This window comes from Pundamilia nyererei, unplaced genomic scaffold (assembly GCF_000239375.1).
Source record: "Pundamilia nyererei isolate P.nyererei 1_Seehausen unplaced genomic scaffold, PunNye1.0 scaffold00041, whole genome shotgun sequence".
Lineage (NCBI taxonomy): Eukaryota > Metazoa > Chordata > Actinopteri > Cichliformes > Cichlidae > Pundamilia > Pundamilia nyererei.
This window is the reverse complement of record NW_005187442.1, coordinates 1,913,142-1,941,108: the sequence shown is the minus strand read 5'-3', so window position 1 is coordinate 1,941,108 and position 27,967 is coordinate 1,913,142. Positions and strand designations below refer to the sequence as shown.

Sequence of the window (27,967 nt, the reverse complement as noted above, 5' to 3'; positions counted from 1 at the left end):
TTAAACATAAATGGAAGTGTTCAAATATGATGGAAAATAAAAACTATTTTTCTGCTCGTTCCCCCTTTCTGAGTGGTCACCATGAACAACAAACGGTCCTCCATCAAAAATAAGCAAAGCTTGTACTATTTTCTCTCTGTGCGCATCATAAAATACTAAAATAATTTGGCTAATCCCCCACTTCATCCCACCTCTAAAAACAGATGACTATTTTTGGTCTGAATTGCTCAAATTACACAATTAAATACACAAACGGGAAATGAAACACTAAGTAGAGACAAAAGGGAAAGTTTTTGGCACTAATATTTCTTCAGAGGGTTTGCAAAGCCCTGCATCCAGCAGGGCACTCATAACAGGAGTTTCTTGCTCTCTGTAGTGATGCTTCTGCTCTGCTTATACTGCTTCAATTCAGTCTGCAGCAGTGTGTTAAACATGTCCGGGTATGGTTGTGTGTTGATCTGGCAGTCGAAGAGTGAGATATGTAGTGACCATTCAGAAAGGGTACGTTTTCCGAGGGCTCCTTATAAGGCTTCGAACTCATCGATCCTCTGCTTGGTGTTGCCCTGCCTGATCTGTCGCAGAGTCTTGTATTTGTCTCGGCCAGCTCGCACGTTCTCACTGTGGAGGAGGTCGTTGGCGGTATTCTTTGATTCATCACGTGCCTGAGCCAGCTCTGAGGTCAGGGCCTGAGGGTGGAGGAAAGGAAGAAGAATGAGATCTGAGGGCAAAAACCAACAATGCCGCCTCTTATACAGTTCCATGAATGAGTCACCGTATCCATTTTAGCTCACTATAGCCTCGAACTTTATACCCCACAAAGACATATGTGTTAATCAGTCTTTAACCTTCCATCTAGCAAATGCACATCATGTTTGGCACCTCCTACACAAAACAGTAGTTTGGAAACTCAGTTTCTGCATTTACACGTGGATGAGGACAACAAACATTTTTCCCCTCTTTTTTTGCCGTGAGACATCAACATCTCTGTATGATTAGAGTTCTAACAAGAGTTCTATCAATGTGTGTTGCTTTAGCGATAAACATTTTCTGTTTTTTTTTCTTTTCTTTATAAAAACACCAGTGTATGTGACGATGTAGCCTAAATTGCATACAGTGTTTCCAGCAGTGATCATTTGTCCAAGCTGTCTCCTGCTGTTTGACACGTGTGAGAAAGGACGGCTTGTCCTGATCTGATTCTCCTGACACTTTCTGAAGTTCATGGCTGAAAACAGGCTGTGACGACGTTCCTGTAAAATCACTACAGTTTGCTTGATCACTTCTAGATTGGTCCATTAAAAAAAAGGGCTTGAATATATTCTTCAGCCCTGAGAATTTTACACCGTTATCTCCTGTAAGTTAAACTTGGCTCAAAAATCAAATACATTTCCATGCATCTGCAAGAGATTTGGAAAATTTTCTCAGCAGATTCAAAATTTTCTTCCAAACTCTTGTAGTTTTCCCATTAAAAACAATATGACTATTAGAAACAGAAAATATATATTGATCTGCGGCAGTTTCTGTGGCAGGAAACTGAGAGCTGACTTTATATAAAGTAGTGAGCAGTAAAGTTTTTGCTCTCCACACAGGAAGCGACAATCAACTGGGTAATCGGCGATAACAGAAAGTCAATGACATATCTAGCAACTTGAAGCAATGATGAGTGAAATAACCTCTGGCCATGTGAAGTTTTTGCAACTTCTAGATGAGCACTTAGTTAATATTGATGTGAGTGAAACAAAAGATGCTGTTAACTGTTATATAGTATGGCGTGGTAAATGCCTTGACAACCAGAGCCCAAATCGTCTGCTAGCGACCAACTGTCAAAGCGATGCGTGATGAGCAGTTCGCTTCCTGCATAAACGCCCCTCATTTCTGAACGCAGCTTTGAGATAGGATACAGGGCGATCAGGTGACTGAGCTGGTCTCCAACATCAAGTTCAAACATTCAAAGGTACCGCTGATTTCAACTTCCTGATGTTATAGTCTAGTATAGATAATCGAGCCAGAGCTCAACAGCTCTGGTTCTACGTGAAGGTCGAAAGAGAAGTGATAACAGGATGAATGCGGTGAAACTTGTAATCTTTCAATTTTAACAGAAATTACAGCTGTGAACTGGTTTTTACAGAATGTAGTGCTATTCTAGTCTTATGGACTGCAAAAATTGCTTTGGTGTTAATAGTGTTTAAGTTAGATCAAGGCTTCAATGAGAACTCTGATGCATTCAATAACACCAGGCCCTTCTGTGCTTTCACGGCCAAACTGTTTGTTCCAGTTAAACTCTTCTCTGTCTAGACTTGTTTCAAGCTGTCAGCTAATTCGGACTAAGATTACCTGAGGAGGAAGTTCTATTTCTAAATCTGTCTGTACAGATCTTCTACCCTAATGTTGGGTAACACAGTAACAGATAAGCATGAAAGCAGGTAATTCTTCCTGATTATTTAACTGAATTGCAGGAACCACACACGCAGCACTGTTTTTGTGTTCTATTCTTAACACAGCTGATAACCTCAGATAAAGGTGTTAATGTGCCATCACGCTCGCCAATGACTGACTGTGTGAGGTGCTAGTTTTCACCTTCAGCTGTTTCTGGACGCGCTCGTTCTTCTCGGCCTCAGTCAGGCGATCCTCCTCGTTGCGGTGGTCGTTGATGCCGTCCATGTGCAGGTCGGCGCTGTGCATGCTGGTGTTGTCGTCACTGTTGTCATCCATGAGGTGGTCGTACATGGGAGGAGGTGGTGGCGGCAGAGGCGTCGTCATCACATTGTGCAGCTCCTCCTTGGTTTTAATCAGATCGTCCTGGGCCTCACGGGCCTGGTGATGACAGAGAAGGTCAGTCAGCTCAAAATCAACGCTATAGAATTTCTAACTGCAAATATAAGGTCTGCAATAATTTCATTCAGTCCTTGTTTCAGACAGAAACAGCTGAGTGAGCCTGAGTAAACGGCACTGTGGTCACATTTAAGCTCTCACCCTGAGCTGCCATGAGTTGGCCTCCTCCTCCTTGCGTTTCTTAGCCTCCTCGAGCAGGCTGATCTTTGCTGTGTGCTCTGCCAGCTCAGCAGCCTGACACACACACACACACACACACAAAAGAAAACAAGAAATAAGAGAAACATATTATTTTATACAGAAGGGCAAATAAAGACTCTTGTAGCAACCAGAAAAAATACATCTCATTTTGCTCATGTCTGTTGTCTTATACTACCACTATACTACTTCTATGCCTACACTTCAAGAGACTAGAACCTTCTCCTTCTAATGAGAAACTAACCTAACAGACCACAATTGTTTCAAAGCATTTCAAAGAGTTTCCAAAAATAAATATAGGCAGCTTGATTTATTATAAGTGTCATATTAAATGACCTTTTTTCCCTGTTATTTTTTTACTTCTCCTTCCAAAAATAAAGAAACTTTGTTAATCAGATTTTAAATTTTCTGTAAGAATTAATTTTAATGTTAGTTTAAACCTTCCTTTGATCTTTCACTTGTTTGATATTTTTAGCTTTAAGCCTCAGTATGCATTACAAAAATATAAAATATTTATATTAAAAAATTCTAAAGAGTCACAAAGAAAACAGGTAGATTTAAAACTACATTTGATTACTAATTCAGAAAATATGATAGGAAACCAGTGTAAAAACTGTAATAGTTCATTTTTGGATTATTGCAAACTGCCGGCATCATTAAAAAAAGAAATAATGAAACAGGAAGCAGCTGTCACTGTGAGGAGGCATCTTAATTAAACCTAACCAGACCGTGTAGCCTCGCTGGGTGTTGTGGTACATTCCTTCTCACAACTACAACAATGTCAACGGCTTGTCTTTCACCACACTGAAGTATACCCTGCTCAGCATTAAACGGCACGCCTTCTCTAGCTGTTCAGTGGGTGTAGGCTGCCTCCAGCAAGCCATGAAATTATGTGAAAGGTGCTCGACTGGAAAATGAAGTTAGTGAAAACACTATCGTTAATGAGATACGTGGGTTCAAACAAGTTCGTATCAATGCTCTCACACGTCTTCTGTGAGCGGAAGCTGCACATGGACTTAATCCATTACAAATGTCTTAATGGGGTTTAAGTAAAGAGGGCGTCACAGCAGGTGTCTAATAAAACTGTGTCTGGTGCCTGAATGTGGAGTAGGAACCACAGCTTTTCGTGTAACGACAGTTGAACTGAAGCACAGTCTTGCAGGTGGTTCTGAGGGGCTGTTAGCAGTGTGGACCAGCTAGACACTACAAAATGCTTTTGTCTGGATGCTTATCATGAGCATCCACCTATGTAACAGTATTGAAATGAGAGGAAAATAAAGGAAAAATCACAAAAGACTGATTTAAAACACTGACCAGCTGCTCCTGACTCTTCTTCTGTTGCTCAGAGTGGCGGGCCAGCTCCTCTTTAGCCAGCAGGGCAGCCTGACGCTCTGCCTCCAGACGAGCTGCCTCCTCCTCTGCTCTCCTGCGCTCCTGCTCCAGCATCATGGCTCTCTGCAGCTGGTCTTGCAAATCTAACATGCAAAAAGAGGGGGAAAGAAAATATAATATGAGACAAATACTTTATCTAAACGTGTAGATATTTATGTTCATATGTTATTTTTTTCATTATCTTATAAGCTAACAGAGCAGCAGTATATATCTGTATATTTGTTACTATTAACTGAGACCACCACCTCACAGCAGTCTCTTAATAAGGAAGTTCAATAAAAAGTAAACCTGTCAGATGTCAAACATGTTTCCTGAATACCAACAAAGCTCTGCACCATGACTGTGTGAATGCTTTCTTATTTATAATGCTCCAGGTGTTTGATCAGCTGGAATTTAAATCATTTAACAACAAACACTGGAAATCAGAGTTAATTTACAACCAGACTGCTTCCGTAAGTCAATCAAATTGTTTTGTCTTTTGTTTATGACAAAAAAGCAGAGAGTCCATTCCAAGATGTAGTTTTTGTTCCTCTGTTTTGAATACAGAGCCATATGTAATCAAAAAGACAATGACTACTAATAACTGTGCTTCATTCCGTGCTGCTTTTAGTGTTATTTTGCGGGCAGGGGGTTGCCTTTGATTAATCATTTAATTTACACAACAAGTAAACTGAATGCATATCCTAATGACCTATTGTTACCAACCTGCATAACAACACATACACACATATTCCAAATATTTTCACACACACACTCAGATACATCTTTCCCCTCGCCTCACCTTTCTCTGCCTTCTTGGTCTTCTCCTCAAACTGGTAGAGCCTCATCATCAGGTCCTGCTTCTCTTGCTCCATCTGCTCCTTCTCTTTCTCAATGGCCTCTCTCTTCTTCTTCTCATTCTCCAGCTGGGCTCTGCAGATAACAGAAAGCAGCCGTGAGGACACAAACAGAACTGATGTAGTTGATACATGGTTACTGCAAAAGGCACACACACAAACGTAGCATTTGGTGCATGTTTGCAAAAACTGCTCTATAAGAGCTGGTGAAAACAACAAGACATTTAAATATGATTTTTTTCACGCAGTCATATTATACAGGTGAAGTCTTGTGATTTTAAGTTGCATGACACTCACAAAGACTTGGCAAACTGAATAACTTCAGGGTTTATGAGAGCTATAAAAAGCTGGCATGAAATCAGCTGATAGAAGGATGTGAGCAGAGCCCTCAGTAACCAAGAATTTTACTCACAGCAATGAAATTATTGGCTTCAGTTAATTTTTTAACTAATTGTTTGTCCACTAAATGTCCAAATAATTCATTAGTAACTTAGCAATTAACTTTTATATACTGGGTTATGATTAATTAATTATGATTCATTCTTAAACACCATTTTAGTCTCTTACAAACTCTTGGAATCCACTATAATTTTAAAATACTCCACAGCCGGACTTTGTTTGTCTCTCAGAAAACTTTACGTCAATCTGCCTTAATCTAAAAAACTGAACAGTTCATTTTCTCAAATTTGGGATAAGTTATTCATCTCTCTATTCCCTATTCTTAGTTAAACTTCATTTGACTCTCTTCGCATCCTGCTCATGTCTCCTGCTGCAGAAAAAAACCTGATATCTCTCTGGGTTTGTTAATGTTTAAACGGGACATGAAATGCTACACACATCAAAGCTAATATACACAATTGATCACTGCTCTCAAAAACTGGCATAGATGTAACACTGTCTGTGAAGCTGGATTTAAGAAATAAGTGCTTAAAGTTTAGTGCCATTTTCTTTTAGCGTGAGGTCGTGTGATTGGCTGGTTGCAATAGATTTACATTAGTTATTGTTAGCTAACTAATGATAGAATCGATAATACCGAGGAAAATAACGACACTAAAACTAGGGGATCGCAGTTGTGTTGCCCTAAATAGAACAATGAGTTCTATGTTAAGAAACTGAGCCAATAGTGTCAATTTCCACTGTCTGTCTCTTTAGCAGTAATTGGCTGCTCGCTGTTTGGCTAGCTGCACTCAAACAGGAAAATCCAGCTGTTAGCCATAATATTTGGGTTTGTAAAGCACTTTATAAATGAGTACTTAGTAAGGTAGTTAGTTTTAGTGTCATTATTTTCAACTGAGTTATTGATTCTCACTAAATACTTACATTAGTTTATGTTAGCTATTACCGCAACCAACCACATGACATCACGCTCCGCACAGACAGATGGCGCTAAACATGGTTTTAAAACTTTAAGCATTTATTTCTTAAATTCAGTTTCACAGACAGTGTTACATCTATGTCAGTTTTTGAGAGCAGGGATAACTGAATTAAGTTAGCCTTTGTGTAGCGTTTCACGTCCCTTTTAAATAAAGTTTCATAAGGGACTCATCGTAAACCATCTGGTAATTATGTTTGAACACCAGTCAACCCGATTACTGGACAGACTGCGGGCTACTATGCGCGAGCCTGAACTGGTGATCTGATGTCTCTCTCTCTGGTATTCACTGTTGTTGTCTGTTCATGGTTGTCTGTGTTTGAACAGCTGTGTGGGACAGACAGTGAGCTGACAGCTGCTGTTGAGATCAGGGTCAACATCCATTCAGCTCAGTGAACACAGAAAGTACATTTCCTACACTTCACCTTTTTTGTAGTTATTATATCAAACCTCTAATATTTTCTGTGCACCCTTTTCTTTCCTCCCTGACCTCTAAATAAAAATCAATCAAGTTACTGTGAAAATAATAACTGATAAGGGGTGTTAGTAGCAGCTGCAGCAATGACGTGTTCTAATGTTGTGGTTGATTGCTCATTTTATTCACAGCTGACTCAGTGAAAACACATCAGCTCTTATCAAAATCTCAGTGAATGGCACAAGGGTAAAACCATAATAGTCTAGAGGGTTTATGTTCTTACTTATGTTCTTAAGACAACAGTTACACAATAATTTTTAAGTGTGAAACTACTTCTTAAATTACACTCATCTCCACAATCTGCGTACCTCTCCATCTGCTTCTGGTGTTTCTCCTCTTTGGCCTGGGCCTTCATCTGCTGCACCTCAATTGTGTCGGGTTTACGGCGACGCATGTACAGCTCGTGGTTGCCCATGCACAGGTGCAGGATGCGCTTGTTTATGCGCAGTCTCGGGGCGTAAAACACAAAGTCCTGAATTTGGGAAAAGAATCAAACAATAAGAACGATAAGGAGAAAACAGAACAGACACTGGGCTGAATAATGAATACTGGTGCTAAAAAAAACAAAAAACAACCTCCACTCGTAGTAAAAGGCAGAGCAGCCTGAAGTGCACAGATAAGGTTTATACCACTTGCTTTTTTGTGTGTGTCTGCAGTCAATCACTAACAGTGCTGCCTAGAAAGCAGCTCTGGCTATTCTTTATGCTCGATTGTAATGGGAGATATGCCTAATGGTTTCCCCCTCCGCTGCAGAGAAACATGATACCACAGGCAAAATGGAAGCAGCGAGCTTAAATACAGAAACACACTGTAACCCAATACGCCCTGAAAAGCCTGATATGAAAGACAAAGAATGCTTTAAGTAGGGGAAATTACATAGAAAAATAGGACCTTTGAAAGAAGAGGTGTGTGTTTGTGTGTGATTGCTTAGATGAGATTTCTCACCGGAGATTTCTTGTCAATAGGCTTGATGATGAATTTCTTATCATTGAAAGAAATGTTTCTGATTTCACTCCAGGGGAAGCCAATCTTAGGGGTCAGTCTGAAGGAGAAAGCACAAGAAAATAAATGTGAAATATATGGGATAATGTGGATGTCCACTGGGACACAATAATAATCATTTTCTGATATAGTGTGACCTTCCTGCATGTTTCCACTGAGATAGATAATGGTGCCAATACAGTGTTTTAAACATAAAAACCTGAATTGTCTGCTAAGTACGAGTGCATTTTTCCACCAAAAATGTTGTACATAATTAACCACAGCTTTCTTTTTTCACACTGTAAAAAACTGATTGCTCTTGGTCTTCTCTTGTATGAACTGTTTTGTTATCTAGATGGCCTAAAAAAACATCAGTATTTACACCTCCGCCTCTTTAAAAAAAATGGACTTGCACAGAGCATGATGACGAAATAAAATACTACATCACACCCAGTTTTTATTGTCTTCATACTGGTTTCAGGTCTCGTCCTGAGGTTTTATTGCTGGTTTACACGGCATTGAAAGGTTTAGAACTTTCATCCTTAGACAAGTGTCTCTTTCATTCTGTTCCAAGCTCAAAATACTGACCTACAATGACAAAGATCTTAATAAAATTAGACTTTTTAAGTAGCTTGAGTGATTACTCCAATAAAATTTATTTTATTACAATTTAAGTAATGTTTCCAGCACTTTCCTTGGAATAATGTGCATTCTTATCAGTTGTTATTAATACTTCAGCTCCAGCGGTTAATAGATTAATAGACAAGTAATCAGCAACTGAGAAGCAAGTCATCGTTTCACTTTTCTCGAATTTATGCTAAAATCTCTACTTATAGTTTCTCAAATGTAAAAAATGCACTTTTTATGTCACATTATTTTATTTTGGACTAAACAACCAAACTGAAGGCAGCTTGGAGTACATTTGTGACTCTCGATTCTAGCCCCATTTATTCTAAGAATACAGACAGTTTACATATCATAAAGCTATAGAAATACACTGAACAATCTCATTTGGATCTCATTTCATTCATTCTGAGTCAGAATAATTCTCTTAGCATGGATTTCAGTAACGAAGTAGGAGGGATGAATCTGGGGTGTGGCAGGCTACTTGTAGTGCCAGAAAAAAAAACGGAACAAATGCCTGTCTTTCGACACAATGGAGAGGCCCATAATGTGATCATCTGAAAAAGCAGCTGCACACCTGCCAACGAAACTATGAAACTATGAAACTATGAAACTATGAAACTATGAAACTATACTCCCTGAACTGGAATTTCGCTCCAGCTGACCCTGACACATGCCTGTGGAATTGAAAAAACAATGTGGAAGTTATCTGCTGAGTATTTCTATCACACTTCTGTGGTCTACGGAGGTGTGCTTTATCAACTCATTTTGGTAGCACAGAACTCTTTGCTCAAAACTTGTTTCGATTTTTGCTTTGAAAAGGAGAAACCATGAATAAATGGATTTTACTACCAAGTCTCTCTTTTAACTAATTCACTAATGTATAAGAATTCATGTGTAAGAAATATTAGCATTTGATTGCAATGGCTCCAAAAACTAAATATATGAGTAATAAAAGGTGTGCTCCAGCTTCAAGTACTGCTGCAGTCTGTAAATGAAAATATGTTGTAAATTGACAGTAAAAGGTCAGATAATGATAGCTGCACAAAGCTGAAGAGATAACAGAGAGTAATGCTGCATACTCGGGATACTCTGAGACAGAGCTGCATGGGTGCAGCCGTCTTTGCTTCAAGCTGTACACTGGTCCTACAAAAAGCTATGTTGTAGCTGTTTACTGGCACCAGGGGGCAGTGTCAAGAAAATGTGTGGAATAACTGGTCTGTGGGCTACTCTTGTTTGAGTTTCTGCTGTTATGTGTCCTTTTGCTGAGCTCTCATTACAAAAGACTTTGCACCTCCGAGACTGATTCTCAGCTGGAAAAGGGTGCATGCCCACTCCGGATCAGAATGGAACTGAAAGGCAGACTGGTGTGGCATCTTGGTGACAGGGATACTGTATTGGAGAGAAGGCAAAGCTATAGATTTACAAGCTGGATGCAGTGACCAAAAGAATGATATTGGAGATAGAACTGGCAAAAAGGACCTTCCCTCAAAGGGAGTCTGTACTCAGTGTCAGAGATAAGGAGAGGAGATCAGTCATTCAATAGGGACTCTGAGTAGAGCCATTAAAGGAAGTGGTTCAGGCATTTGACAAAGACTTCTCCTGGGTGCAATGTTTCCGGCATGTCCTACTGGAAGGAGTCACTGTGGCAGACCCAGGACACAATCAAGAGTTTGTGTCTCTAAGTTGGCTTGGAAACACCTTGGTGTCCCCATGGAAGAGCTGAAGGAGGTGGCCAGGAAAAGAGATGACTGGGCGTCTCTGAGTGGACTGCTGTCCCCACGAGCCGGCCAAGTAGCAGAAAACAGATGATGGCTGTTAAAAACAATGAAAACTGTCCACTGCAGCTGCTGTTTATGTCTTTCATGCTACTTTTTGGAGCTTTTTTTTTTTTTATTAACAATATTTCCTCTTCATGGTCCCCCTGTCTGCTTATGCAAATTTAAAATTCCAACCTACATCAAAATCCCCTGCACACAAGTGCATCTGTACAGGTTGCATACCCAAAATCATTCACTCTATGTAGTAAAATGCCTCCACAAACAGACACAATTCTCCTTGAGACACCAGACTCATTCTGCTGATAATATCATTTATTATTTGCTGACTTTAGTAGCTAGCAGAACTAACTTACATCTGAATGTGCCACCAATTAATTTAAGAACCGTCTCATTATGCTTAGGCCCAACTGGTTACCAGTTTTTAGGCCTGGGGATTGCAACGATGATGGACAGGAGTCACAAATCATCACTTTCACCGACTGACAAAGAAGTCTAAACTAAAGCTTAAATGAGTGACTAATTAAGAAACAACCGTGTGGTAATATGTGGCATTAACAGCTACTCAACGAACAAAAAGGCAAAAATTATCAGCCGGCATCTTTACTCTTTTAAAATATGCATCAGTAATCTACCGAAAATCCCAATATTGGTCAGGCTCTACAACAAAAAAATTTATTAAAGTAACTTGTATTGATATAAAAAATATATATGAATAACTGTTTCAGGTCCAGTGTGTCATTCAAGCTTGGACTATTCAGTGCTACACAGTTAAGGCCAATTAAGAATCTATTTATTACACCCGTTTAACTCCTAAATGCTAAAAAGTGAATTTAGTGTGTGAGGCTGCACTTGCCTGCTAAAGACAAAGCTTTGGCTGAAAAAAAGCAAAAACTGCCCTTTAAAAATGAGCTACAGCAGCGGGAGCAGAAGGAGTTAATCCAGCTCCAGCCTGGGTGAAACCTTGGCTGCACTGTTGCATTGTGGGCCGGCTGCCTTCATTGGAGAGAGAGTGTTGTAGGTTTGCTTCGCATTCTTAAGTGCTGCACAGCTTGAAAAACCAGTCGGCGTAGCCATGGTTACAGCAGAGGGCACCATGGAGGAGAGGCATTTTTATGCTGATCCCAGCGAGCGCACAAAGAGACACTCACACGAGACCTGGTCTGATTCCTAACAATATATTTGCTCTCTTCTTGGAGGTTTCATACCTCAAGCTGTTAAATTAGACTTAAAGTGAAATGAAGCGCAGGAATGACTCAAACACAATGGCAGTAAGGGTAATTAAATCATTTAGATTTGAGAGGACAATAAACCAAGCTTGTAAATGTTCAGTTAGAGGCCTGATGAGGGAGCTGAGATGCCAAGCTTTCTCTTTAAAATGTCACCATTGTGCTGTGCTCATTTGTTCCACAGACATAGCAGACCGCACTGCATGGCAGGAAAGTGGACAAACTTAATACGTGAAGAGTGACAATCGAAGCCAAAGCTGGCAGCTTTTCCAAGCACGGGGTCAGTGACTGAAATGCAAGTCATCTGGGATGGCGTGCCCCTTTAACACAGTGTACTTCACTCCAGTAACCACACACAGGAGGCCACAGGGGATCTCAGAAGTCATTTCACCAAACCAGACGGTGATTATCTCCCAAAGTGTCTTGGCCTACAAACAAAGTGGAAAATCACAAGCAATGCCAGAAAGCAATGTGGAAACACCCAATCACCAGTGTGTGTTGGATCTCTCAAAAAGTAGGTCTGCCTTCAAGCACAGCACCACAAACTGATCAAAGGATAGAAAAAATACAAACATTTACTTTGTTTTATTTGTTTGTTTTTAACAGAAAAAATGGGTAGAGATTGACTGTACACTTTAGCCTGGTTAAGCAAGTTTATCTCAGTGTTACCAAAGGTGAGAACGAGAACTGAATCAGATGGAATGACAGGCGAGGCAAAATGTCTGCAGCTTTTGTATATCATCTGCATGTTTAAATGGCCCAAAAATGCGTCCGGAGATTTTTTTTCCCATTCAGAATTATGTAGAGCATGAAGTGAACCTCTACAAACAACTGATAACCTTTATCTCTAAAAGAGATTAGGTCACAGTCACCCAAGGCAGTCAAAAAATAAGTACTAAAGTCATGAAACCACATTATGTGCCAATTTGTGGTCCAAAACCCAGAAGAACTCCAAATAAGAACCTATTATTTGACCTGCACAGCAGACTTTTGACTCAAAGTAAACTTTTTTTTTTAATTTCTAACTATCTGTATCTCCTGTGTCTTCATTGTTATTCTTGTCATACTGCCTGCTGTAGAACAGGAACAGTGATTAAGCACAGACATGAACCTGGCTCAGCCAGTTTAGTTGTGCAAATGGTAAATGGACTGGTTCTTATGCACCACTTTTCAACTGTACTTGAGCACTTAAAGCGCTTTATACAGCATGTCTCAAGCCCTTTTTCTACACCTAACACTCACACCACAGATTGCTGGTGATGGTTCAATCTGATTAGTAGATGGCCTGGTCTACCTCCTGAGCCACAGCCACCCCAGGGCCACAGCTACTCCAACAACAAGAAGAGACACCAACACAGAGGCCATGTACTTGAAGGAGCTTACTTGTCATCCTTCTCATAAATATTGAGTCCCAAGGCGTCCACTCCCAGACGCAGCTCTGTTCCCTTCTTATTCTTGATGTCGAAGTAGTTGACTCCGTACATTTCAAGGTCCTGGGCGATCTTCAGGTACTCCAGCATAGCATCCTCCCTGCAAGAACAGGCAAAGATCAGGACATGAAAACCACAATTCCTTTTAGTAATGCAGGATTACACAAAAATAATTCTTAACAGAATTATTACTGCAGAAAAACAGTAACTCACTTCAGCATCCCGTGGTGCTCCTCGTGCCACACCTGGATCCTCTCCTCCCACTGATCTTTGGATAACTTGTGCTGTTCCATGACTCTGTAGACAGAAACAGAGAAAAAAATGTATGGGATTAATGTAGAAATATGCTATTTTCATGCAGTTTCTGTGGTATAAAGTGGAACTTTATGCTATGGGATAGCATAACGTGGCAACCCTCTGGCTGATCTGGGAATTTTGTTCTCTTATCCTGCATCAAAGATATAGTAAAAAAGCACAAAATGCTGTTGAGTTACTTTAGACTTCACGCTCCATCCTAATGCATATATGTTCATGTCTGTGTGGTTGGAGGGGCTTAGAGCTGCAGGCGTGGTTTTTTTGTTGTTGTAGATTTCTAGAAGAATTTCAAATTTCTTGCTTAGATCAGTACAAGGCAGCACTTTGTTGTTTAGTTTTGCAACAATCTCTACACCTTTGGGACAGACACATAAAGCATTACGCCCAGACATTTAAAGTGCCAATCCCTGACATACCCACTCACATTTAAAATCCTGTTCCTGGTTACTAAGAGTGGTAAAATATATATATGAAGAGTAACTGCATATATCTAGGTGAGGGTGGAACAAGAGCCAATCTAAACAGATTACAAGCATAATTTGCTCTTAACTCATTGTTAATTAGAAACAATGTTTCCTCAATAAAATCCATCTCCTCTTTTGTTTCTTTGGGTGGAGACACTATGAATTTCTTTGGAGCTGGTTCAACCAGTGCTGCTGATTTTAAGCATGCTACTTCCTTTTTTCAAAGAAATTTTCCCCATTAAAAGCAAAAAAGGACAAACAAGTGATTTAGATTAATAAGCCAAGTCTGCAAGTCTCAATTAGTGGCTATGAGCTCACATCTCACCTGTGTGGCAGTAGGCGCTCAGACACTAGGTACCCAGGCCGGTGGACATCCTTATCGTAGTCTCCAAACTTGGCCTGAACAGAGTAGGAGGCCAGCAGCACGGCTGTCTCTGGTGGGCAGTAGACCTCATCGCTCAGGATGCTCTCCTTCACCTGCAGAAAGAAGAGCTTCTGGGTGATCTCCTGGATCAGCTCCTCAGAAACGTCCTCAGGGAAGAACTTGCCACGAAACTTGAACTGCAGGGGGTTCTCCTTCTTCACATCCTGAGATGACACCTGGAGAGAAATTATCCAATAAACATACTCACTTACTGCCTTGATAAGTTGGTTAGATAAGAGGCTGATATCTTATCAAAGCAACTGCTATCTCAAAGTATTCCAAGTAATTTTATGGATGGGTTTTCATTTTCATTCAACTTTTCAAAATGATTGTCAAGCTGTGACTTCAGTTTCAAATTGTAAAACTGGACTGTATAAATGCCAGAACTGTCAGAGTGTAAATCAAGACTTTCTGTAGCAAGAATCATCCTGTGACTCATGACGCTATAAAAGCATGTTTTAAAAACAGTTTCTCTAACAAATTTACTATTATTGGCTACAAAACAATCACAATCGGTGGTATAAATAATGGATTTGATCCACACTTTAAACCATATGAAACCCATTGCGCTGTAATGACCTAAAAAGGGGGATCTGCCCTTTCATTTAGTCGAAATAAACTTTATTAACTCCCAGCTACAGTGTGTGTTTACACAATACACCTCTTCCTCTCATTTCAAAACAGGAACCAGGCAGTCTTGATGAAGAGAATGGGACCAGGAATATTCCAGTTTGATCATTGCATTGTGCTGATGAGCTGCACTGTCAGCAGACAGTGTACAGTTTGCTGCTGCTGACTGAGGCAAGTATAACTCTCTCTTTCTCTCTCTCTCTCTTTCCCTCTCTCTTCGAAAAAAAATTATAAATTGACAGGACCGATTAGCATCGTTTCTGGCATTTGTTTCATTCAGAAAGGTATTACTCATAACCTTTCTTTTCAAATCTATTAGAGATAAACAAGATCGGTGTACTCAACATTATTTTAAAAATCTGAGCTTAACCCTCCTCATGGGAGCCGAAAAAGAGGCTGGTGTACATTTCAAAAATTATCCCACACATTTTTCTTTCATGTAAAAACGTGGTGCCTCCCTCCCTGCTTCAGTTTGAGATTCAGAAGTAGCACCCAACTAGTGGTTCAAATTTGGAATCAATTATCGTCAGATCAGATTATTAGGACAGGATCAGCTGCAGAGTTGAACATGTGGACTATGGACATATGACTTTATCACCTGGCTGATTTTCTTTAGGCTGCTCCCTTATTCACAAGCTTTACATTTGATTTGGCAGATTTATTTTTATTTTAAAAACCTAATGCCCTCTTAACGCAACCCCAAAAAGGATCTGGGTCCCCTCCCGGAATCGAACCAGGGATCTTTTGTTTATCAGGCAAATGTGTGCTTTTCACAAGACTGTTTTTGTCCGTTTGATAATGCAGATCAACACTGAGCCGAGGCCAGGTAAAGTGTGTTTACTCAGGGAAAGAGAAGAACATAACAGAGGCAGCTATGGTTCACAAAGAGTTCATACTCTTTGTCAAATAATCCACCTCCAGCTGATAACATGTAGCCCTGACCCCCTCCACCCCTTCCACCCTCCTTAGCCACTGCAGCACACAGAAACCAGGTGCCACATCATATTACGAATATAGCAATATAGCAGCTACTGACTGAATGAAAGGCAAACAAGAGACCTTTGAATACATCGCCCCCTCAGAACAATGCATTCTTTCTCTATTACTCCATACTAATCAAAAGGGAAGGGTGTGAAAGGAGCCAAGCAGACATGACATACATGCACAGTATGCAGGAATCAGGTACCATGTAATGAAAAGGAAAGTGCCCATCAAAGTATAAATAAGACTCAGGTTTGGCAATATCAATAATAATAATCATTCACAATTAAGTATCAATACACACACACACACACACACTCACAAAAACATATTTTAAAGCTGGGTTTTACCTTTTTGTCCAGTTTTAGCCAAGTGTGGTAACCTTTGCCGTCCACATACTGAAGCCCGAAGTACCAAATTTCACGCAAGCCAATGGTTTTTACCACCTGCACAGAGAAACAGAAAGCACTCAGATTTAGCAGAGCTACAACAGCTATTCCTTTTATCGCCTAACGCACTACAACAGAAATCTTTTTGTAGCTTAATAACATTTTTATTATCTGGATGTGACACAAAGTTTTTCATTTTCAGAAAAATACAAAGATTGTGGCCTTCATGCCTTGTAATTTTCCACATAATCACACTAACTTGTAATTTTTCTCCTCTCACAATGACGAGTTGTGAAAAGGCCTTTGAAGGATTTTCAACCTTTGGCAAAGTCTATACAATCTATCCTTAAGATGACATACTCAGGTACCACAGTAATCTGGTGGACAGCCCTCATAGTATTACACATTCTCAGGCTTTAGTTAATGCAGTTAGACACTGCCAGGACAAACAAAGGTACGCTCTTAAATGCTACATGTTTGATCCCTCTGGCCACATAAGATCCTGGGCATGAACCACTGTAAAACCATTCACTGTATTCTTACTGGTCTCTGAGGATCCCTGAGGAACATTTTCTTTTAAATCACAAAAAACACAGTTAAGACAATAAGTAAATCGCCACAACAATAACTGGAAAATATCATTTTTAACGATCATTCAATATTAATAAGTAATCATGCAGCAAAACAAGACTCTTTTGATTAAATGCAACACTTAGCTAAATCCACAATGTTTTTCTCTTCTTGATAGATATCAACAAGTCCCTGAATGAAAGAAGACTGGCTTTGTTTTAGACCTTTAGATGGATTGTATTTAGTGCAGCAGCAACAAGACGAGAGCCTGGAATAAGAGAGCAAGAGCACTTCAGCCTGCATCTCACCTGTAGTGAAACTCATAAGGCTTGAGAAAACAATCGGTCCTTTCATGGTGCTTTTAGATTTGGGGTCCACAGACTGAGAGGGAGAGATACCAGAAGGAACAGCGACACATATACCTAAATGAGCTTCTGTTTCACATTCAGTTGAAGAAATCCCTGATACCACTTTGCCGTTGAAGTAATCCGTATAAGCTTACCAACAACATTGTGGTTCGCCTAAAAAAATTAACTAGCTTCCAAAATATGCTGTACAAGTTACGGACACCTGCTGACAAAGGATTTTGAAAATAATACAGTTCATTAGAGGTGGATTAAATCTGAACCCGGGGACACGGTTTTAGTGGACTGACTTCGCAGCAGGGTGATTTGGCAGGTTGCCTCGACTTTAATGGGTTGCTGCTAGTTTACCTCAATATCCGTCAAGAGCTCTGAAACCCGAGTGTAGCACTTATTCCCTCCGAGTAAAACATTCCAGTTAGAAACTTAGCTTCAAGGTTTTTGGAAATTCAATTTAAGCCTTTTGATTACATTTTTAACATTAAACAAAATCCTATATGGTCACAATACCTTACTGTTAAAACTATAAAGTAAAACCAGTAAGACGGATATAGGGTTAAAGTGGTAGAAAATGAATTAATAGACTGAATCCCTTGACTATTTGTTTAAGTTTTAGCAATGGCTTAGACTCGATTATGAGATAATAAGCTTCATCATCACTGTAACATTACATTACTGAAGTCCTGTATTGAAGTTTCTCAGTGTTTTAACTATCACTGTCTTGGTATTGGTGGAGTCAATCTGACAAACAAACCAAAGACACTACATGCTTATCACAACAGTGGCCCACCCTAAAGCACACCCTGCTTTACTGCACTATTTGACTCCGATGGGATCATCATTCACAAAAACAAACATTGGATTATATTTACTGAAACTAACAACTGAGACCACAAACCCTCAAGGAAAGTGTTTACTGAAGTTAATCGTCAACTGAGTTAAAGGGTAGCTTTTCATAGACTTTAATGTAGCTGGACTACTTTTTGCAACCAGTGGAGTCGCCCCCTATGGGCCATTAGAGAGAATGCAGGTTTAAGGCAGGCACACCCAAACAAGAGGCCTTCCTCACGTGCAGTGCACTGCAGAAAACAAGACACTTTCCCTAGTTCTCAGTACTGCAAATACTCTGTGTGGTTTAAGGAATTGTCTGCCCTCACCTTGATAGCACTAAAGTCTTATGAAATCTGCTTATATATTTGCTACTAGTTAGGCAGCACTAACTGAAAACTCTTTATTTTGCTAATGATCAGCCTGATTCTCATCCAGAATGAGAATTTCTCATTTTCTTTCAGAGAATGTGTTACGTCCTACCTGCCAGACAGGATATTCACATAACTGAATTTTTACCCAGGAAGCTCTCTGTTAGCACTTTGTCAAGTTTATATCTTTAAGTTACACTGAAATGAAGCATCGTAAAGCAGGTGATCCGCAGTATGGGGCTAACACTGAATCCTAGAATCCCAGCTTTAGTTACGAGGCTGTAATGTCTCCTAATGTTTCTGTCTGTAGCAAAAATGACAAAATGTTTCAGACTTTTAAATTAATGACTATTACCTTACATATGAGCCTTTTTCCAGTGCTGAATTGAATGCCTTTTGGCTAACTTGTGGATGGTTTTACTAAAAAATTCTTGATGACATTACCCAGTATGAATAAGTTCATTTTCATACATAAAACCAAAGAGGCCAAAGAGGCAACCAGGACAGCTCTGCATTTTTCTGGCAATGATTAAGAAAAGAGGGGGAAAACACCTGTGAAATATTTAGCAGTCAGGTTAACGCTAAAAGCCATCAGACATTGAGTGAAAGTCTCTCCTACTGGTTTATGGGAGCTCAGGCCTTGTGGTAAAAGGCAGGAATGCCACTGGCCTGAAAAAGCATTACTCACTGGATCCCCCAGGCAGACTAATCCAGAGTGTTCCAGTGACTGAGGCGGGGAAGGGAGAGGTTCCCCCCCCCAAACAAGGACCGACCACGACAAAGGTGGAGTGTGCCCTGAGGTGGGATTGCCGGTTCGAGGCAAATGACAATGACCATGACCAAGGGAGTGTTGAAAATCCAGAGTTGCTCATTTTAATAACTAAGAATAGCTCTACCATAACACAACCACAAACATCCCACATTGGAACATGTTACCTCTCTTGACAAGGAACTCAGCAATGTTTTTGTATGAATCTTTGACGTATGAGCTTGGGTGCCACATTGTTCTGCTGCCACCTGTCAGACATATTTCTTGGACTTGGATTCGGTTCAACACATTGCTGAACTGTTTAAAAAACGTTGCCATGATTTCAGCTGCTTCACAGCAATTGCCCCTCCAGCTTTTAACTGATCCAAACCAGTTCTACAGAGCTGAAGCTGAAAATCTGTCGAAACCACACCGACGCAGGAGAAAGTATCTGGAGGCCGAACGTGGCCAGATTTAACTAACCACTGCTACTACTGTAAAATGCAGTGGCAGTGATTTTCCTAACTGTGGCTTAAGGCAAAACGAAAAGAAGCAGAAGTCACATGGAAGTGAAACCGTATGAGGGTGTGTAGGGGAGTGGCAGGCGTTTCTCCTTAACAGCAGCATGACAAGGACGAAGGCTATGATCAGCGCTGACCACACGGGCCACGCCAGGCCTCACATTCGCACTGGGAATGAGCTCACTGTTGTTACTCAGCATTTCCGAAGCTGCTGAACTCTATGAGGGTACTTCTGTTTTCTGTTGCCGACTGCTTTCAAGGCTTTCAAAAAATATATATATATTTTTTTTTTTTAAATCAGGCACAAACAGACTTCAGGGCCAAGGAATTTCCAAAGTTACTGTCACACATTTAAACCTGGAGGCACAGTGAACGGTTGCTCAAAGCTTTGGAGATAATTTCCCATGCTTGGAGTAGCAAATTGTATTGATGATAAAAATAGAGCATTGTGAACTGTCTCTGGCACTCACAGAGAGAGAATGATTATCTGTGGCACACCCTACTTACAGCCATTGTAACAAGTAGGCGAATAAAGCGAGGTCAACATCAGGGTCTTTAGTTCATCTTTACTTCTACAAAACTAGTGACGATGCCTCTGCTATTTGAAAATTTGTTATGAACTGATCAGTTACATGCAAGTAATTCATACACCACTTTACACGAGACATCAAACATGCCCATTTTTGAATCTGGAAGTTTTTGTTGTGATTTTTTAGGTCAATACTACACTTAACATGACTGCATTCAAATGTCTTTGACTAAAAAAAAAAAAATCAATCCACAGTCGGCTTTACTTTGCTATTGAAAAACAAGTTAAACAGGAAGTGGCTAAAACAATGCCTTCCCTCCCCCGGTGCTGTCGTAAAAGCCACAGAGGAGCTCATACTAATGACTCGTCATCTACATTTGGATCTTTGCTACAGAGTTTCACAATGGCGTCATAAGCAACAGGAAAGTGAAAATTAAAATGGTCTTCTTTAGTAAGGCAGGTGACCAGTAATAGCAACAAGAAACAAAGCCAGATGCTATGATTACGTAATGTCATTCACCGTAGTGGGTAAAAATATCAAACTGACTTACATCAACACTCAACTCGCCCCTGATGGAAGACTACAGAAACATAAATCTGAGGTTAAATGCCAGCACAATTAAGCTGTAAGGCTTTGCAGAAGAATGAAGCAATCAGTAATAATTTACAGTCAGTGAAGACCACCGTTCACTAGACAGCTACAGTCACAACAGGTAAATGTTTACTTCACTGTGACCACACCTTTCACTCTGCACTGACACTGTGTAACCACCCACACAGACTTCATTCACCACTTTAAGCCATAAACCATCAAGTTGATTGACATATTCATCAAGTTTCATGTTCGCTTCATCTTAAGCGTTACATTCAGCTGTTGTTCTTCATCACCGGAAACTTTTAATAACAGTCCCTGATTCTGAAAAGGAGTCTTTAAGGAAAAAGATCCTGTAATCTGGTCTGTGCTGGACAGCTTTTCAGGCCCAGAAGTAATGACTGGAAAGTCACAACAGCCCAGTTTACTGGTGCAATAATACAGGTCACAGCAGTTTGAAAATTAATCTAAATGCAATTCTTTCTGGAAAGGAAACTTGATTTGACAAATATTTTGATTTATAATGTGCAGTAACTTAAGTAAAGATTGAAACATTGTGAATTGAGTTAGTGCATGCACTGAAAACATGTTGGTAATTAGTTGTTTTATTGCCAGCAAATAAAAGCAAAGAAATCCCCTGTCAGAGACAATCATTACAGTATGAACATTAAATGTTAGCTGAAGCCAGGAACTGCTGCATAAACGCTGTAAGCAACAGGAAGCAGCTAGCAAAACTCAACAAAATCTCCCAAAAACACATCTTTTAATTCTTTTATTTATTTGGGTAAGGGACATGAGGCCTCAGGAGGAAGAATGGGAACAGTGAGATTTTGACACTCAGTATGCAAGCACTTAGTCTTCAGTCACACAGTCTTAGAGACCAGTCAGTGACCCCTGGCAACCTTCAATCACTGGGGGGAAAAGGTGGTTACTAACAGATTGCCACGGTCACTTGTACTTACCTGTGTCATAATTTGTGTCAGATAATTTTCCTCCATCCCACTCTAACCCTTATGTCCTCTTCTGTCACAACTCTACGTGTCCTCCTTCAGTACATACATAAACCTCCTCTGCAGTCCTCCTCTTTCTTCCTGCCAAGCAGCTCCTTACTTAGCATCTTTGTCCAGTATATCCACTATCCTTTCTCAGCATGATTCCTAATTTTGTGCCAAACTATATTTACCACCTTGGCTAAAAGATTCAAAGACTTTATATCAAAATAAATCCCAAATTGTTAACTTTTCCACATAATATTGTTTCCAAAGTCTTTAAAATTTTTTAAAAGGCCAACACTGATGCCACAGTCAAGTACAGAGGTGATATGCACTTTACCTGGTCAAACAGCTGCTTGCCGGTGGTGCTGGGCTGGATGGCAAATTCCAGCTCAGCGTCCATGGTGGTGACGCGAACATTGACCTGCAGAAAAACATGAGAAAAAAAGTACAAATGCTGACCCAGAGACACAGAGGGGTGCTTATAGGTAAAAAAAAACAAACAAAAAAAACCAAGGTAAATCATACTAAACTGCTGCAGAACATAGCTGCAATGTGTGTGTTTATGTGTGTGTCAGTGTGTGTTTGGTAAGGGGGGTGTATTTGCAGAGTAAACAGAAGGGGCTCTGCTTTCTCAGAGACAGACTAGCTGATTGAAGGGAACTGTGCTGCAAAACTGGAGGTGTTATTGATTAAAATATGCAGTGACGAGTCCAACTCATGAAAGTAAGATTAGATATCATAAGCACAGCTTACACCAGTTTCCCAAGCTAATAATGGCACAATGTATGTTATTCTGGATGGTTCAACTGAAGGAACTCCATTCACTCAGTCCTATTCAAAACTTCAGAGTCTTTCACTTCTCTGGTTAATGACTGATCACAGTGACCTGTGCTTACAAAAAGAGGAGGTCCATCGTACTGAAACCTGCTCTACTGGCCCAGAAGTTAATGTCCACTCACAGCCATCCACCCCGGTGATTAACGTGCAGAATCATTTCAAACAATATGACTGCCGTGCTTCGCTGAATAATGAAAACTGACGTCAAGTGTGTCTCATAATGGAGAGAAACGGTATTCTGTATTGTCGGTTTGGTTAGTAATCAGTAAGCACGATATGAAATTTACACAAAGACAATGCAACAATGCACAAATATTTACAGTGGCTGCTTTGAGGTAACCCACATACTGAACCTCTTTTCTGTGGCTATAATGTCAACCGTCTCTGGTATTTGGGGGGGTTATGAAAAGGCACAGATACTCAGGGTATTGACTGAGCTTATTAATGCCCAGTGAAAACGATACAAAGAGGTTAGTGGACACAGAGTGAGGAGAGAGAAAGGCCTCCAGTGACATCTTTCATCTCCAGTCCATTGTGAACTACACTGAGCCTCAGCGGTGAACAAACTGAATGACGCCCACTGGAAAAGGGATATCTGGGCTGGAGCAGCGATGAATGTGGTGACTCAGAGGGCCGCTGATTCCCATGAAGCTTTGCGGACTGATCAACTAACTGTTACACGCAAATCCTCCAGGGAAGGCAAATCCAATCACAGCAGTGCATGGAAAAGCACCTCACCGCTGTGCCCTTCAGGATATTGTAAGAGCACAGCAGTCAAGTCAGTGGATATTCAAAATGCCCCATTTACTGCCCCAGTCTGCTGCTCCTGTCAAGTCAGGTTAGCCAGTAAACTCACATGACATTAAAACCCAGCAGCAACAAAGCAAACTCTGCTTTACCAACAAAATAAAAACAATGAAGCACTGAGCTCAACCATCTAATGGCACATGTGCGTACAATTTGAAAGGTTTTGAGTCATTCGCCCAATTAAGCAACCCCTACCCGCTTCAAGTCACAGCTTGGAGGTTGGAAAAGGAGGGGAAGCACTGCATTTACTTTACACAGCAAAACAAAGCTCTCCTTTCAGTTGCAGTGCCCCAGTAGCTTCCAATATCACCATCTACATCCCAGAGGAGAAGGATTACCTACCACAAAAACTTCACCAGAATCGCTCAGAAACGGCTCTATTAAGTATTATTTTTTAGGCTTCTTCTTTTTAAATTACTTTTCTCTAGCACTTACAGTTTGAGGTGTTACAAATACAGTTACAGATGTAACAGTTACAGATGGAGCATCTAGAAGGAAAAAACACACACACACCCTAACCAGAAGAGAATGGAATATATGAATATGTGTAGGAGACAAGCCAGTGGAAACCAGTGAGTGAGTGATATCTGATCTCAAACTAAGTTCTCCAACGGTAACTCACAATAAACTGAGGCCATTCACAGCGGTAAAGAAAACATGACACATATGCTAAAAATACACCAGGCAAGGACCCAGAGTTCCACAAAGAGCAACTTTAGTCAGAGGAAAGTCCAGCAGTTCATATTAACCATTTATACCCCAGCCTCATATTAATACCGGACTTCAAGATTTTAGTAACAGAAGCTCTATTTCCTAAACCCACTGTAACAGCACAGGTTATGCAAATCACTCCTAGAGGAAGATGCACCGCAGTGGTAGCTATGAAACATTAACAAGCAATCCGAGCTCTATGGCAACACAGATTATTAAGCAGTGAGAGCCAAAACATGGTAACAAGTGCACATGATCTCATGGTCAGAATTAAATGAGGCGATCAGACCGCAATGTGGTGCACAAAGTACCTGAAATCAACTCATTCCACTCCCTTTCAAGCTTCAGTCCCCTATTGCCTCCTTGCTACCTAGTTATTTCTACCCAATCACTGAAGACCAACATATCTACCTGAATCTAAAGATGTTTTATGCTGACACTGAAGTGCATCCATACCAAAATACTAGTTTAGCAAGGGTTAAGAATGAAGTAAAAAAAAAACATTGTGATGTCAGAGAATACAGTTTTATCACTGTGTTAATTCACTCATGGTACTCAATGGACCAAGAAACCACTGTTTCAACTGTTGGGAGTGAAAAGGTCTCTACAAGCAAATGTAGAAGGCATTAAATCTGGAAGTGAAAATAAATGACCAGTCTGGATTAAGGCTCACAAGTGGAATCTTTGCACAGAGCCAGGCTGCCTGTTCCTTCCAGTTTCCAGTCTTTATGTTAAAGCAGTCTCCTAGATCTTCTTTATTAACTCCATCTGCACAAGATGTTGTATGGTTACACTGGGTGTGTGTGTGTTTTAAGGAACAGGCTGGAGGTAATCTTTAGAAAAAGATAGATTAAATTATCTTTTTCTAATCAGGTTAGGCACTCATTGCAAGAAAGGTTACTGTAACAGCAATTTGCTTTCACTATTGTTTTTCTTCCTAGAGTGCCATTTCCAAATCTAACATGAAATTGAGACCCTTTAAATTTAGAGGCCTGACTGACTTGGTTATTCCAGTTTCCAAAGTCTATGCGTACATAACCCCTCCCAGCTCTGTATAACCACGAGATTTGATTAACGTTCCTTTGGATGTTTCAGTGGCAAGTTTAAGAAGTTTCTTAAACTACTGGGCATCACCTCAGTAGTTAAACTGTGAATAGGCTACGGTGCATTCTTCGGTGATGACCATTCAATATTTAACCTCTGCATAATTTGCATGGCTTTACAAGAGTCTGGTACAAAGGGAGTCACCATGGCAATATACCAATAAATGACTGCAGCACAGACGGAGAGAGAGAGAACAGGCCAGCTCGTTCTGTCAACATTTAACACAAGTAACTAAAGAATGAGACTTCAAGGACTTGTAACCACTTTGGGATTGGTGAATCACGCCTGGAGGGTGTTCCTCATATGATTGAGTAATCAATTATTTAAAAGGAACAAATAGCAACAATGGGACTGGACATGAGAAGAAAACACCCATCCACGGTGATGCCAGCCACGCCTTGTGTTGATTTTGTCACAGGGCTGTGATCCTGAGGAAATTCTGGGAGCACTGAGGTTTACTTTGGATAATGTGCAATTCAGAGGGGTGAACAGGAGACCTCGCTGCTCGCGCAAATCTGCAATGAAGTCCTGCCCCACAGTGATAAAACACATGGCAGGAATGATTGGTATCACACCCATCATCGGAACTCTAACAGTTGCAGAGTGCCTGTAGGTTTCTCTCTCAGTTTGATTCACATTTAAGGCAAGTCTGCATTTTTGATCCTTTGCTGCTTGACTGTGACTTCACATTTACATTTCCTGACTGTTTCACAGCAGATGGATGGTTGGATGATTTTGGTGAGTTTTTGTGAATTATTACACATAAGAGCTGAATCTATGGATCTATGTCTATGGTTTTGGCACAGATTTTTTTTACACCCATTTATCATGGGGTTGGGACCATTAGTAGGAGCTTATGACACCCCTGAGGCTTGGTTTGTGTCCCTTTCTGGTTTCTCAGGATCATTAGCTAAAATGAAATATACCTTCACATTTGTTCATTAGGGCTTTCCTAAATGTTTTTAGACTTAATTTTGTGTCTTTGAAATAAAGAAATCTGTTAAATTGACACAAAAGGTGCATTTTTATGAAGAAGAGACAAAAACTACCAGCTTTAACTGTCATTTCTCAAACAAAAATGTGTGTCTAGGGGAAGAAAAAGGGATTTTTGAAACTGCACAGACTGATGATTAAGTAAGAAAATCTTCAACTGACTAATAGATGATGAAATTAAACAGGCTGAATGTAACATAAGGCTCATCTGACTCTCGCTGTGGGTTTTCTTTCCCAGCTTTCCCCACCCACAGCATTGAAAGAAGAGATTTACTAAAAAAAAACAGTGTCCTACTGACATTTACTCATGCCATGTCTGAAAGACTGGGCGAATCATGAGGCCACACACTGAATTAGTCTTTAGGATAAACTTTTTAGAAAGAAAAAAAAGGCCTTGTGACTTCTTGGTATCGTGGAAAAAAATACTCTGACATGATTTTCTAAAAAGGCTGTTTTGTGTCAACTGGACTCCGTGTGCTGCTGCTGCTAACAAGACAGCAATGATGTCATTTCCACAGTGACGCTCATGACAACCCTGAGGCATTTCTAAACAAACCGACAAATGTTTAGTGATGCTCATCTGGGCTCCAGTCATTGTCATCCCTATATGAATCTGTTTAACAGCAACCTGTCACCATAATAACACAAAATGCACAACTGCACCTATTTCTGATACTGTTTGCCTTTTTCCCATTGAGATACTTTCAAACTGTGAGTTTGACTTGCATGAGTTACTCATGCAAACAACTTGGCTTAATTTATCTTTCTGACACTTTCTATACGGAGAAAAATATTGACATAGGCTTTAATCTAACACATTTCCATAACAAAGAGGTATAAATACAGGACGAGCCATGTGCCACTGTACAGTATGTAAGAGCTCGGGTGGGGCAAAGTGAGTCAGGAGTAATTGAAGGCTAAAAACCTGTTCACATATACATGGTAACTACATAAAATACAGTTTATATAGACAGCAAGTCACTTTTTTTTGCCAGTTTTCCACCCAACATCTGCATTCAAAGACTTTCCACCCTTATCCAGTAAAAGCATATAGCTATTAAAGATATAGATCTACCCACTTAAACAGCAACCACATTTAAAATTAAACACTGTTCGCACTTATCTTTCAAGTAAAAATAAATGGAGAACAATAATAAATATGTAAGACATTGAATTTTTTCAGTGGCATTCTCCTTTAACATGACTACCGTATTTTTACATGAGCTAATAATCTCATAAAGCTCTACTGTCATAATAATAGTGTCGCTATAACCACATTTTTATGAGATTCGCATAATACAAAAATAATAAAACCATTTCTTTATATATTTTTCCGAATAGGATTAGACAGATTTGAGAGCGTGGTAATCGTTACCTGCTGTGATTCAGTTAATACAATCTACCTGTCACAGAACTACAGAGTGAAATTATACAGAAAAATCAAAGGGGCTGCTTACCGCTTTGGGCATTTTTCTGTCCTTTTCCCGGCTTCGAGCGAGGAACTGTCAAATAAAAAAAGGAGAGACCTGTACTCCGAGCGACTGCGGCTTTCACTGCGCCTTCCTGAAAAGAGAGAAAGAAGAGAAACGAGTTTCGGCCACTTCTGCGCTACTTAAACCCGACTGAGGATAGCGCGACACTCCTGCGGACTA

The 27,967-nt window shown here is 40.2% G+C and overlaps 1 protein-coding gene across 1 annotated transcript; it reads right to left on the bottom strand.

The window, feature by feature from the left end:
- Positions 1–27,797, bottom strand: ezrb (ezrin b). The gene is made up of 13 exons (XM_005731089.1): positions 27,773–27,797; positions 22,201–22,284; positions 16,309–16,404; positions 14,249–14,523; positions 13,358–13,441; positions 13,098–13,244; positions 8,048–8,144; positions 7,411–7,574; positions 5,201–5,331; positions 4,342–4,502; positions 2,971–3,063; positions 2,575–2,811; positions 1–686 (listed from the first exon to the last, which is right to left on the bottom strand). The coding sequence occupies exons 1-13, from the start codon at positions 27,782–27,784 to the stop codon at positions 522–524; spliced, it is 1,746 nt and encodes a 581-aa protein (XP_005731146.1). The 5' UTR covers positions 27,785–27,797; the 3' UTR covers positions 1–521.
- Between the last annotated feature and the right edge of the window lie 170 nt (positions 27,798–27,967).

Excerpts from the sequence above, each read along its gene's own strand:
- ezrb (XM_005731089.1), bottom strand. Across the intron at positions 13,442-14,248 it reads GAGCGCCTACTGCCACACAG|AGTCATGGAACAGCACAAGT; the intron begins GTGAGATGTGAG and ends TTCTGTCTACAG. Across the intron at positions 4,503-5,200 it reads GACCAAGAAGGCAGAGAAAG|ATTTGCAAGACCAGCTGCAG; the intron begins GTGAGGCGAGGG and ends TTTGCATGTTAG.